Source organism: Scomber japonicus, chromosome 10 (genome assembly GCF_027409825.1).
Source record: "Scomber japonicus isolate fScoJap1 chromosome 10, fScoJap1.pri, whole genome shotgun sequence".
Taxonomy (NCBI): Eukaryota; Metazoa; Chordata; class Actinopteri; order Scombriformes; family Scombridae; genus Scomber; species Scomber japonicus.
This window is the reverse complement of record NC_070587.1, coordinates 9,191,177-9,205,221: the sequence shown is the minus strand read 5'-3', so window position 1 is coordinate 9,205,221 and position 14,045 is coordinate 9,191,177. Positions and strand designations below refer to the sequence as shown.

General features: G+C 42.4%; 1 protein-coding gene across 1 annotated transcript in view; it reads left to right on the top strand.

Annotated features, from left to right (window-relative positions):
* Positions 1–1,445, top strand: part of LOC128366278 (glutamate receptor ionotropic, NMDA 2D) — a 34,548-nt gene extending 33,103 nt beyond the window's left edge. The window contains exon 18 of the mRNA XM_053326962.1: positions 92–1,445. Within this exon, the coding sequence (XP_053182937.1) occupies positions 92–1,445 (1,354 nt within the window). The remainder of the gene's footprint in view (positions 1–91) is intronic.
* Positions 1,446–14,045: the final 12,600 nt, after the last annotated feature.

Below are 14,045 nucleotides of genomic sequence, written 5' to 3'. Positions count from 1 at the left end.
GAGAGGGAGGAGATGAGGGCAATGACAGGGAGGAGGAGGACAGCAGTAGAAGCAGGGAAAGGCGTCCCAAATCTTCACGCTCACATTCCAGACATCGTACCCCCAGTAAGCGCTACCCCAACCTCAACAAACTCCCCGCATCAGTTAAATTTTGGGTGAATGGTAGAGGTGATGACTCTAATACTCCTCCCACATCCCTCCACCCGCTCCTTCCTTCCTACAAGCGGCGAAGGAGTGGAGGGATGGACAGGGATGACAGTGGTAGAGTCGGAGAGCGGCGTCCTTTGTTAATGCATTATGAAAAAGAGAAAGCACAGACAAGAGAAGGGCTGTCCTTCCATGAGTGGGACTCTGAGGATGATGATGATGAGGACGAAGATGAGAGGGAAAGAGTGAGGGAGAGGGTGGAGGAGAGGGGAAGGAGGGCAGGTAGGGGGGCAGTGTCTGAATCAGAGAGGGACAGAGCAAGGGCAGAGGACAGTTACTCAGATGAGGGCTCGTCAGGTGAGTTTGGTCGCTTTGAAAGGTACTGGGAGGGAGGTGCAGGGGGGAGCAGCACTGGAATTGGGGGCATAGGTGGAGGAGGCTGGTTCTTTGGTACGTACCCCTCCAGAGAGAAAGGGGGCAGTATCAACAGTCGTGATGATTCCTTACTAGGAACAAGGGCAGAGGGCTGGATTGGTACTGATTTCTGGGGGTCAGGGCCAGGTGTAGGTTGGGGATCAGCGGGAGGGAGTGGGGGGCTGGGCTCACATTGGCCTCCACCTCCGACATCCTTCCCTCCACCTAGAAGATACTGGTCTATGGACAAAATCCCTGTGAAAGGAGAGAAAAAGTGGAAGAGTGAAGGAGTGAAGAGCAAGGGGAGAGCTAGGGACAGAGGGGAGGAGGCAGAGCGGGCCACCATGTGTTCCTGTAGCCTCTACCCCCAACCCCATCCTTACCCGCACCCCCACAGCCGCTCGCACACCTCCCACTCCAAGAGAGGAGCCACTGCGCTTTCGCATAGCCAGGAAGAGCTTCTCCCCCACTGCCACAGCTTCAGCGGGGGCTCTCGTCCCAAGCCTCTGCCTCCCAAACCAGATCCCAGTCAGCCCAAATCAGGCAGCCAATCTAACCTCAGCCTCAGCCTCAGCACACAGCCCACAGACCATCCGCCTCTGCCCTCACCGTCGCCACCCCAGCAGCCGTCCATGTCTCCCACCTCCCTCCCAATGCCCATCCCGCCTCCGCCCTCCTCATCCTCCGTCTCACCACCAGCAGGGGTAGGGATGGCCGGCCAGGGCCAGGCTCAGGCTTCGGCCAGTGCCAAACTCCAGTATCAGAGACTGCGCTCTGTGCCACAGCCACGGAGGTTCTATTCCCCTCACCTGCCACTTAAAGCCAAGAGTCTGTGCTCACGCCGAGGGTCTGCCCACTTCTCCAGCCTGGAGAGTGAGGTATGACAGGGGGAGAGGAGAGAGGGAGACGTAGAAATGAGCACCACTGCTATTGAGAACCGTGCTGCCACGGCAGTTGGAACCAGAGGTGACACCAGAGATATGGCTGCCTTGGTGACCTTAGGTAATCAATTGGCAACCATCACTGCGGGAACTAATATGGACAGTAGTTCTGTTGCTACCACTACTGTGTGTGAGAGCAGCACTAACACTACGGCCACCCGCTCCCTTGTACGCGTTCTGGTGCGGGCGACAGTGAGATGCCACACCAGTGTGAGCTACATCCGTTTGGATGGTTCCCATGACAACGAGAGTGAAGGTGAGGCTGCATCACCGGGGACAGCAGCCCCAGAACTTCTCCTCCGCTCAGAATTGAGCTTTGTGATGTCATCTTCGGTTCTCCTCCCCTCCCCGAGTCACAACTATGGATAAGAATAGTCTCCAACCTGTGAGTAATGATGTCATATTTGTACACACACACATGCACGAGCGCACACACACAGATATATGCTCAAAACGTCTCCCTCCCTCTGGCTTTGATAATACACCTCGGTGGGGTTTAGAGAGACCCACCCTCTCCCGAAAGATGCTAGTGTTTGGTCCACAGACTCTGGCTCCCTGTCCTCTCTGGCTGTTGGCTTTTGAACTTGATGGGTGGACTGCTTCTCGGTGTTGGAGAGACTGCCCCCTCTTCTTCCCTTTTGTAAATCAGTTGTTATGAAAAGCAATGCAGTCACCTCTCTCATGCACTCTGTCTGCCTGATCACCTTTCACTGGGCAGTGAGGACAGTGCTATTTATTTGCCCTTTGACCTCATGACACCATCAGACCCATCTAGCTCTACCCCAGGACCATCTACGAGATGTCATGTTTTACTAGAAAAACCCTTTTAACGAATCAGATTGAACAGGAACCACTTCTTTTCCTCCCTGTCGGAGCTTGTCATGTCGCCTCCGGTCCAACCAGGACTGGAACACACATTATCAAAGTATTTGAACAAAAAAACTGAACTTTAAAAGAGAAATAACAATAAGAACAAAAAAGACATGTAGCAGATTTTCTTTTTCTGTCTGTCTTTTCTTTACTTTCTTACTCAGACTTTTCTCCCCACCCCTCTTTTTTATTCTATCAGTATATTTCTCTCACTGTGTTAGTGTTTTAATAAAGAGGAGGCTGGTTGTGGCTAGTGTTGGAAGTGGGAATGATTCAATAGCAGTGCCAAATTTCCACACAGGAGCTTTTAAGCAAGATTAGTTTTTGAGTAATTTGTTTTCATAGAGAAAGACCCATCTTTTTTTTTCCTACATGTGAACAACGCATAATTCATCATCATATAAGTGGATCAAGAGGATGATTGGTGCAATATCTGTAATTGGCACTAGATGGCTGTATAATATTCAAATAAGCTTTGGAGGCAATTGTGCAAGAGACTTCTGGTGGATTTTATAATTGTAGCTGCATAATACAGAGCAAGGGGTGTGCAGCTATGAACTTTATTGCTTTTGTGAAAGTGGCTAGTCAGGATATATTCAGAGGATTCAGAGAAAGTAAAGGAAATCGAATCAAGTGCAGCGCTTTGTAAAAACTCTCTGAGGATATTATTGTATTTCACTACTATACTGTACTTTGGCGAAGTTTGTAGATGATGGAATACATGAAGCACAATTCCTCATTGTATTTTTCAGACATGTGTGCCACAGTTGTAACTGCACAATCTACAGGTCACATATTTTTGCTGACATGTGAAAAAAAAAAAAAGAAAAAAAAAATCACCTGATGTTAACTCATGTTGCTATTATGGACAATACAAGTCACTGTAACCAATGTTCAAGTAGCAAAATACCACAGACACAGACTGAACAAATTACTGTGAATGTTTTGAGTTCCAATTTGAGGTGCACAATAGCTGAGACTACACTGAATACAGTCAGTAATAACTCCTGTTATCAAGATTATCAGAAGACTGTTTGACTTTGAGCAATATTCCCACCTTCAATGTGACAGGGATGCAAGGGCACAACTGTTTGCATCTGAGACATCATAATTGTTATTTTTTAATGTTTTATTTTTTTATTTTTTTTATTTTCGTCTGTTTTAAAATGAGAACATTTGTTTCAGCCGGAGTCAGATGTTACACATCTTCAGTGATTTTCTTACACGTTGGATTGGTTTAACCTAATTTGGTCTGATGTGATTTTGATTTATTAGATAGAGTCCATAACACCTGGCTCTGGCTGACAAATATGAATACAAAATGCTATTTGTTCATGAGAGAGTAATGAACTGTAGCATTGCATCTTCTGTGAGCTGTGCCAAAAGCCATCTACAGTGTAAACTGTGCCAATGTTACCAACATTGCCAACATGTACTCCATCTTCATAAGGTCAGCATTTCCACCTCATCTCTCACACTAAGACCAGCCACAGCCCAGCTCTTCTTCTATTGTAGTTGAATGTAGCTTTGACATGATGTAGCAAAAGAACATCTACTTTTAGACTTTGTAGCTTTTGGGATGCTGTCGATAATGGCTAGAAGGAAGGGGGGGGGGGGGGTTTGACCTGCTATGTGAGGGACTGTGCGTTGTGTTTGTGCATGTCGTCACAGATCGAAGGGTTAGTCGACCTTCTCAATTCCCCTTTTAACTCCTTTGCCTTTCAGTGAGGGCAGACTGTACCTTTTATCTGCACATGGATTGCTTTTTTCTAGGTCTGCGTGGGGCAATTTTTAAAACAATCTGTCTTTGTTTTAGAGAAATGCTTTTTGTCATTTCTTCATCCTTTGGAAAGCCCCAGAATCATTGCATGTTTAACTGAAATGAATGAAATCTCAAAGAGTAGTCGTGGGAGGGTTGTGTAGTTCAATTGTAGCAAATGCTTAGGACCCAGGGCAGCCACCTTTTCCATGAGGTAGTCCGCTCGCTCTACTCTCCACCCCAACAGTGGAAACCACGGCAACAGTTTGATTGCTTCCTGTGTAGTAGAACACAGTCATTTTCAACGAATCAGCAGTGTTTAAACCTGGTATGTCATTGAGCATTATTGATTTCTATTGAGGCGCTAATACTTAAGTCTGTGACTGCATGAACAGAAGTGACTCTTAAAAACCCTCTTGCTTATTTTGTTTTGTTTATTTTCTTTTATGCTGAGAAAAAATAATATATTAAAATATACTATGTTTTTGAGAATGTACCATGTTATACTGTGATTTAACTGAGATATTTTATTGTATTCAATTATCATTTGAATTCTATCATTTATCTATAAAGAAATATATATGTACAAATAAATATATACATATATATACATACAGGTATATATATATATATTAGTTAAGATTGGTATATTTGGAGGAAGTGTTAGATGAAATAGTTTTAAATGTTTTAGCTTTGTAGCAATTCTAGACACTGAAATCATTTTTGAATTTCGATTCCTCCTATATGACTGTGAAGACATTAGTGCCTGTGACAAAAAAGACAAGTAAAAGTCTAAACTCTCTATTCATCTGTATCTACTATAGCTATCAGTCTGTCACTCCTCTTGTACTACCTAACATTACTTTTTGACACTCGCTGCTTTTACACATCAGGATGTTTCTATCACACAGTCTGCTGTCTCTTTTGCATTGTCCTGCTCTCCTCTGCAGTTATTTCTCCTGGTTTTCATTAACAAGCTACAAACATTCTCCACCTCCTTTCTTTTTAAAGTGTTATCATATGATCACATCTTTTTGTTAATTAACCCATCCATTGACCTTTGCTTCTTTCCTTTGATCACTTTCTTTTTTTAAATCAGCTCATTCCTCTGTCTGTCTCTCACTTAGCAAAAAACAGAGACCAGTAGATACTGTGTTCTTGCTCCTTTTGACTGATTGTTGATGATGATGATCAATTAATTGATTGATGAAATAATTAATGAACAATGTTACTATTAATGATGTGACTGAAGTGTGTATCTGACGACCACGCCACTGTAGCAAGTCTGGGCTGTACCACACCACCAGCGAGCAAATGAGGCCACAGTTGCTATGGTGTTGCCATGGCATTTTCATGGCGTTGCCATGGTGTCCTCTGCACCGCCACCACCTGGTGCCTGCTGGGTAATATAGCATAATGTCCTTCACTTTCCCCAAAGCACTGGTCAAAGATCTGCTATGCTCCCCTCTGCTTAGTCCTGACCTTAATCAATGGGAGGTGAAATATTTAAAAGCTCACTTTGGAAGAGTGCTGAGGGGCAGCATGGTGGTGACGTGTCTGCTGTCTATGCTGATCTAGACTGGACTGATGTGGCTTGAAGTGGCTATGATAAAGTGTTACTAACATGTTAATCACCTAATCTTTAACATTTCAGTTTGTGCATGTCGTCCTGTGTCCCTGCATGTCATCCCAAAAGCTTCATATCACCAACAGCCTGAAATCAAACAGGACAGTAGTGTGTTTTCTGTTGAGAGGGCACATGCCATGTATGTGTGTTGCATGTGCAGTAATCATGTGTAAAAGCCCACTGCAGCATGATTCTGTAGTGCTCTCCTCCACTCTTCCTCTGTTTTTTTTCCTTTCCTGCTATTTTTGAAACACACACACACACACACTTTGCTGTGCATGCATATTTAACACACAATGCGTACATCACTCAGCCAATGATCCTCATCTTCCTCTAGCCCTCACTAAGCTGCAATCTAAAGCATCGCCTCAAGTAGTCTGATCATCCCACACAGGCACGTGTGACCTCATCCAACACACACCACACACACACACACACACACACACACACACACACTGTAGCTACTCTAATTTCTTGAAAATGCAGAGTTTTTTGTGAAACGATTTGGTTACCTGAGGAAGATAAGTATATTCGCAATGTTCTGCTTGTTTTGAGCTGTCTGTCTCTTATGTTTGCTTTATAGCTTTGCACTGTCCTGCCTGTTCTGATTCATCATTTTCTGTTGGAAGTTGTCAGATTCAATTTGTTTTTCTTTGCCAACGTGCTCCTCTTTTGATTTACCTTGTTGTCCTAATCTGCTTTGATTTATCAGATTTACTGTTTGGTCAAATTATATGCATTGAACAGTCCAGTCCAGCCTAGTGCAGTGTGCTCCAGGCTTGTTTAGTGCCTGAGTTTGAAAGAGATCCTGGTGCAGCCTCAAGCTCATCCCCCTCTCTCTCTATTGGCCCGTGACCTGGGAAGCAATACGAGTGGTGCTCCAGAATTTAAACAGGGTCCTCATTGGCTGAATCGGCCATGAATTATATCAAGGAAATACAGGAGTGCCATGCGTTGTACTCACCAGGTCCAGGGTCTGCATGTTGCACCATGAGAACCTTATCCTACCACAGTGACAGGGCACATATACCCACAGAAACCAGTGTGTATGTTTCCAGCATTGTACATGGCCCAGTTCTGCTCTAGTAACCTCTCCAACACTACAGGCCTACTTACGGGTTGCTAAGGCGGGTTGCTAGTAGGGTGATGTTGCTCCTAGCCCAGACTGGTCTGGTCTATGCCCTAATTTAAATGTGTTAGTTTATTTGACATTGTCTGTCTGGGGTGGGGCTGGAGGGTCAGTGCTGCACTTACTTCCTGAGAATTGCTTCATAAAATATGATTCTCTTTAATTAATGTCAGTGGTGCTGTGTTTCCTTCCAATTCCTTTGTCGTGAATGCGATTATAAATAAGGTGCTTTGAGATTGGGTTTGTGCAGTGAGTGTGTGTGTGTGTGTGTGTGTGTGTGTGTGCGCGTGCGTGTATGCGTGCATGCGTGTGTGTGTGTGCGTGTATGCGTGCATGCGTGTGTGTGTGTGTGTGTGTGTGTGTGTGCGTGTATGCGTGCATGCGTGTGTGTTTGTGTGTGTGTTCCTACTTATGACAGTATTTTCCATACAAGTTATTACCCAGTCAGAACTCCTTCAAAGTAAATTTATGGAGCTCAAAGAGTAGTTTTTTTGGCATTTTGACAGGCAGTCCTCTGCCAAAGTGCGTGTGTGTGTGTGCATGTGTGCGTTTGTATGTGCGTGTGTGCGCATGCATGTGTGTATGTGTGTGTATGCATGCGTATGCTTGCTTTCACATATTTCTCAGAGGTTTTCGGTTCTTGTCAGACTTTTACTTTGATCTGGTCAGAGCTGACCTAACATAATCCACTTCTTTCACCCTCAAAGAGAGCAACACACCTAACACTCTGCCTCAACTCTCAACTCTCCAACCAACAGCGGCCATGTCAAAGCCACCTGAGCAGCTCCATTTCTACTACAACAAACACATGTGCTTTTGTTTGCAGCTTACTGGGAAGTCATCCACAGACCTCTATAGGATGGTATTTGCATTGATAACCCTTAGTGTTTTTTTGTTATTTATTTTTTTTACCCCTTCATGGACAGTATTCATTATATCAGGAAGAGATAGAGTCTAGTAGAGTAGCAAACACAGAAAGATGAAACTGACTTCAACTTTCATTGTCTTTTTGTGAAAAATCTCTTATCTGGTTCTCGATGCTGGCTTTAAATGTATTCACAAACACAAACTTGGTTCTTTGAAATCGCACTCAACCAAGCATGAAAAAAACATCTAAACAGCACCTGACACATGATATTCTGCAAGAGTGTTGATGGGGATATTAAATATGTTTTGTTCTGCTCCCTGTGCGTCTGCGATCTGCTAATTAGCCATGCTTTGTCAGTGTGATGGGCTAATGGCTAATTGCATTGTGAGGCCTCTGTGTGTACATGCAGTAATGACTTAACGCTCTAATAAGATTGAGTTACAGGCAGTTGGATCATGGTGTCCCCAAACACTGATCTGAGGTCAGTGTTATGCTTTTCTCTCTAATGGCCATGAGTGGAGAGTGGAGGGGGATAAACTGATCCTTAATCTCCCACGTGGGATTTCAATCAGTCGCTTCCATCATTTATCTCAGAGCTGGGTACAGTTAGATGCCAGCAGTGATGCAGTTTGCTTTTTAGGGGTTTAATGGGTTTCACATAAAGGAATAAAGTTTTATTGGATTAAATATACATTATCTCTAGTGTATGCTGCTCAACTATGCTTTTAATATATATGGTTTGGATCAGTCTGTTGATGAACATCTGCACCCGACACTCTGTTTAACTCCTGCCTCCTACCACCTGCTCTCCATTTCTTCCATCCCCTCCTTCTCCTCCTTGCTACAGCACCTCCCAGTCCCCATTCACTTGTGTTTCAACTTCATGGTCACATACAGGCGTGTACACACATACAGCACAGTGACACACACACACACACACATTCTTGAGTGGTGTGTGGGAATGGTAGGAGTGTGCTGCGACCCTGCTGAGGTGCAGCAGATTGATCCTGTACTGATCTGCCACCAGCTCCCTGGGGATTTGTAACGCATGTCTGTGGTGCAGGGCTTAACACTTTCTCTCACTCTTTTTCTATCTTTGTCTCTCTTCGTCTGTCTCTGTCGCTCTCTTGCTCTCTCTCTGTCTCTCGAGCGACACTGGCGTCGTCTCTTGCTATGCAGTGCAGTGCCCTGATGCTCCTGCACCTCTCACCCTCCATTTTTTTCGCTATTCTGCCAGTAACAGGTTTTTTTTTCATCTTTCAGTTTTGATTTTCTTTCAGTTCTGTTTCCTCTGACTGGCTCTGTCATTTTATTTATGCCCTGCTCTGCTCTATCCTTGGTTATCTCTTCTTTCAAATCCTGCAGTCCTCCCAGTGGATCTTCCTTTATACTGCATTTCATTGTTAAATTCTCTATTATTCCTTTCACTTTAGCAGGGCTTTCTTACACATTATACATGTATTTGCTGTGTATGTAATGTCTGTATGTATGTCTGTCTGTCTGACTGTCTGTCTGCCTGTCTGTCTACATATACAGTACATGTAGAGAGCGAGTGCAGCTTTCTTTTTCATCATGTGTGCAGCGCCGCAAGGTTCTACAACTCATCGGCTTGATCTCTGAAGTTGAAAAAAAACACCCAAGCATCCTTTCATCTCATGCTTTTTTTCTCTCTCCATCTACACAGCCAATCCCTCGCTTCCTCCATCTTCACATGAGCCACACTGGTCCACAACCAGGGACAAATGAGCTAACTGACCCGCAGCATACACCGTGCACTACTTATTTGTGTTGATGAAAGAGAGAGGGAGAGGTAAAGATGTAGAAAGAGAGAGAAAAAATGTGCACAAATGTGTCTGTATGTTAGGATGTTTGCAAGCTTTTTATCATTGTAAGTGTTTGTAACAATTTATTTGACTGTTTGTGAAGGTAATGAATGCAGAGTGTTTACACAGTAATGCAAATACCATCTTAAATGCAAATGTGTCCCTTTATTTTCATTCATCAGGAACTGTGTGAATGCGAACTGTGTGATCTGTGTAAAACTATTATACATACTGAAGGGGCAATTGTATTTTCCATTTTTGGAGCTCATTATACCAACTGGTCCATCTCACATGTTGCCCCGGTGATGACTGAGAAGATACAGGAAGTTTACGAGTTATTAAAGAGACACAATTGTACAATATGCAGGTGAGGACAACGACTAATTACTGATTATTTTCTCAGTTAATGATCATTTACTCTGTAATATGCCAGAAAATAGTGAAAAATACCTTTCACAATTACCCAGAGCCCAAGGTTACATTTTTTTAAAAACACAGACGAACAATCCAAAAAGCATGAATATACATTTCAATGATATAAAACTAATTTAATTTGCATCAACAAACTGATTCATCATTGTAGCTCTAATGTAGTAATTTACAGTGTATATTTTATCTGCACTTTAAATTTGTATTCTGATGCTGACAGATTTGTTTTACCCTGTTGTCCTGTTGTTAGGATTTAAAGTTGGAATAATTAATAATTGTCTATGCAAACAGTCTTTAAGATAGAGTGGTAACATTCAACGGTAACATGAATTAGCTGTAAGCTGCAGCCAATATGTTTGAAGCAACATTAGCACCACATCTAGGACGCAATAATTATGCATACTATGTTCTTGTTTGCCTCTGTATGCATGTGTGTGTGTGTGTGTGTGTGTGTGTGTGTGTGTGTGTGTGTGTGTGTGTGTATGTGTGTGTGTGCCATCTGCCCAAAGGGAATTCATCCTAGAAAACTGGGATGAAGATTAAGATATCGTCAGACTTTACCTTGTTCTCCCATCGCCTCATTATCCAATCGCCCCTCTTACCCTGAATCCCCTGCCCTCCTGCTTTCATCCTTCCCCTTGAGCACATTTTGTTCACAACCGTCTCTTCCTCCCTGCAGCAGTGAGAAAGGTTTCGCAGCCCACAGCTGAGGATTTGAGTTCTTGTTAGTATTTTGCACATTCTGTGAATAGTAATACGTTTCAGCTCACATGTCTGTTTTGCTCATGTTAGTTGATGATTTACTGGTTTGGCCACAGTTCAAACTTCATTATACTCAAGGCCACAAACTCAACCTTTACCCCGTGGAGTAACACATATTTTATTCATCTAGATTTTTAAAAATGAAAAGTACAAATGACAATTTATTTTATTTAAATCGACAAAAATACATAAATGATGAAACATTGATATTTGTGTTGTTTGAGGTTTTCCTTCAAACAAAAAAAAAAAAATTAACAAAAAACAAGCATTAGCATCTCCAAACAGACAGTAGACTTAAAATACTGTATATTACATACACAAATACATCTACAGTACAAAAAAGATTTCTTCGTTTATCACCTCATTGGACATAAACATAATTCCTGAGACTAAAATTAGTGTAAAGAGTTGTTGCACCATAGCCAGTGAAAGACGACAATGTAACATTTTACAGTAGTATTACTGCATTTTCAATTAGTTGTGTTTTCATATACAGTATTATTACTGTACTTTTCTTTACTGTGTTAGCACTGTTTTTCAATCTTAAAATTACATTATCAATATTTTTTTCATATTTTAGTGTTCAGCTTCTTTTGCTTTAAACAAATTTCCCATTTTTACCTGTAAAATCCAATTACAGTACAGCCCTGTAAACTATCATTTTTTTTTTTTACCTAAACAATCACAATTACTCGTGAACATTTATCCTAAAATATGCTCTTTGAATGTTGAACATTTACCTATTAAAAGTACACATTTCAAACATGTTTATATAATCTATTTCTCTCTCCTCTCTCTCTCTACCTTTCTCTTTTCATAAAGTGGAAGTTGGCAATTTAATTTAGTCTTAACATTAATACCGTAAGAACAATCCACCTAATATTGGTTATAGAGTCACTGAGGTACGCATCATGAGCTTAAAATATTTTACTCTAGATATTGCAACATTGTTTATGTAAATTTGACTTATTTATTATGAAATAATATAATAAATAAGTAAAATATTTAGCTCTTAGATGTTTTGGTTTCCCTCCTGGCCCATCCAGGAACTAAAGTCCATAATGTCATGTGATATGAATTTTCACATCTGTCTCTCATACATCTGTAGGTTTTTTAAATGTTTTAGCAGTATTTGTGGTTGAGATGAGAGGCAGGTCAACAGTAAAATAAACATGGAGAGAGAGCTTATTTGCTTCAGCACTGAGAGTTTGTAGACCATGTTGACGAGGCCTAATCGCCTGCCAAATGTCTCATCTGACTGGCGTGGATGTTTGTTGCTTCTCTTCCAAATGCACGGCAGACCACTCTTCATTAAAAAAAAGCAAATAGAAGCACACCCCAACAGAAAACCAATACAAGTAAACAGAGCCAATTGGTTCTGAAGAGACACATTTAACAGGCAGATATGATTACCTCAGACACCACTTCTCCCCTGATTCCACAAACAACAGTTAGGCAAGTCAATTTACCTTAATTTCATTGGAGGAGAGAGCCAGCCAGCCAGCCAGTCAGCCAGCCAGCCAGGTTGAAGCTGGTGCTCAATGCGAGTGAGCACTTGTTAGACGATAATGGATGCGTGTAATTGGTGAAGTGCTGATTGCTCCCCCAAAAAAGATTCCATCGGAGGAGAATTTTCTGTTTCATTAAGCCATGGTCAGAAATAATAAGATAGCCATCTGTAGACTGAGAGAGAGGGAGAGAGAGAGAGAGAGAGAGAGAGAGAGAGAGAGAGAGAGGGAGAGAGAGAGAGAAAGGGAGGCTCGGGCACAGAGAGACAGTGCCCATGATCGGTACAGCAGCAGTTTCCAGTGCTGTCATATTGTATAATAGAGTTAAAGATGGTAATAACTAAGAGACACATTGGTGGTTTTGGAGATGATTGTAATGACAAACATGAGACTTCATTGTCTTCCTGATTAATTTATCCTTGTTCTTCTTTATTCCTATTGATGTCAGATCTATATATTTCCTTTCATCCTGAATTGGAGCCTGTTTTATAGCATTTCCCTCTGCTCTTAATCATGTATCTGTGTTTTTCATGCTGCTGTGCTCGTGTGTGTGTGTGTGTGTGTGTGTGTGTGTGTGTGTGTGCGTGTGTGTGTGGTTTACAGCCATAATGTATCATTGGCTGGCTGCACACTAGCTCCTTTTTTATGGCCCAGGATCAAACACTGTAAAGCATGCTCTGATAGGCATGCAAACGCACACTGAGACACTTTAGAGCCACAAGTGCTTACTCATCACACTGCGTGGAGGGGACACATTGTGAGCTGTTTATGTGCTTTGTTTTGAAATGCACTGATTACTGTGGAGTGAATGGTCTACAAATATTACCAGCTCATATTTGTGTGACTCTCTCTCTCTCTCTCTCTCTCTCTCTCTCTCCCTCTCCCTCTCTCCCTTACTATACAACTTCCTCATGTATTTGTGACAACAGCACAAGAGCATGACTCATTCGAGATAAAACCGATGCAAAGTCTTATGGGTCAGAAAATGAAGACAGAAGTGGTGGCTCTATGGAGCAACGTCTGGTGATGGCTCGTGTGAAGGAAAGCCCCTATCATTTCCAATCAGCTGCTGCTTCTGCATGACTAATGCTGAAACGACATATATCATTGTCAGGCAGGGCATGTTCACACAGCTGTTTTTTCAAATAAAGACAGGCATAATGATGACACCCTCCAACGCACATACAATCACACACACACTCATGAAACCCTAGCTCACTCTTATCTCACTGGCTGACACCATTTTGCTCTCTAACAATCTTGCTAATTATAATTGTTAATTAATTCTCTGCCAGTGTCCTCATCAGGAGACTAATAACCTACATTTCCATTAATTAGACCTTCAACCCCTCGCTCCCTCTCTCAGTCTCTCCGTCCCACTCCAATCCACCCCTTTGTCCCCTGCCTGTCTTCATCCCTTCTACTGCCTGCTGCGCTCATCTCCCAGGGTTGTCCATATACAGTAGATCACGCATGCATATACAGTGTGATTAATTGTGTGTGTTTGTGTGTGTGTGTGTGTGTATCTATCTATACTTGTACTAAACTCGCATCTGGGCACAAAAATCAGATTTCTACAACATTGAGTTACAGGGTTAAGAAATTTTTCAGGTGAGTGAATGTGAGTCAAAACAATTCGACACAACTGTGTACGCACCTGTGTGTGTGTGTAAAGGTCACTGTGTGTGTGTGTGTGTGTGTGTGTGTGTGTGTGTGTGTATGTAGCTATGTGTGCCCTTGACAGTATGTGGGCAATCAATGGGCTTGA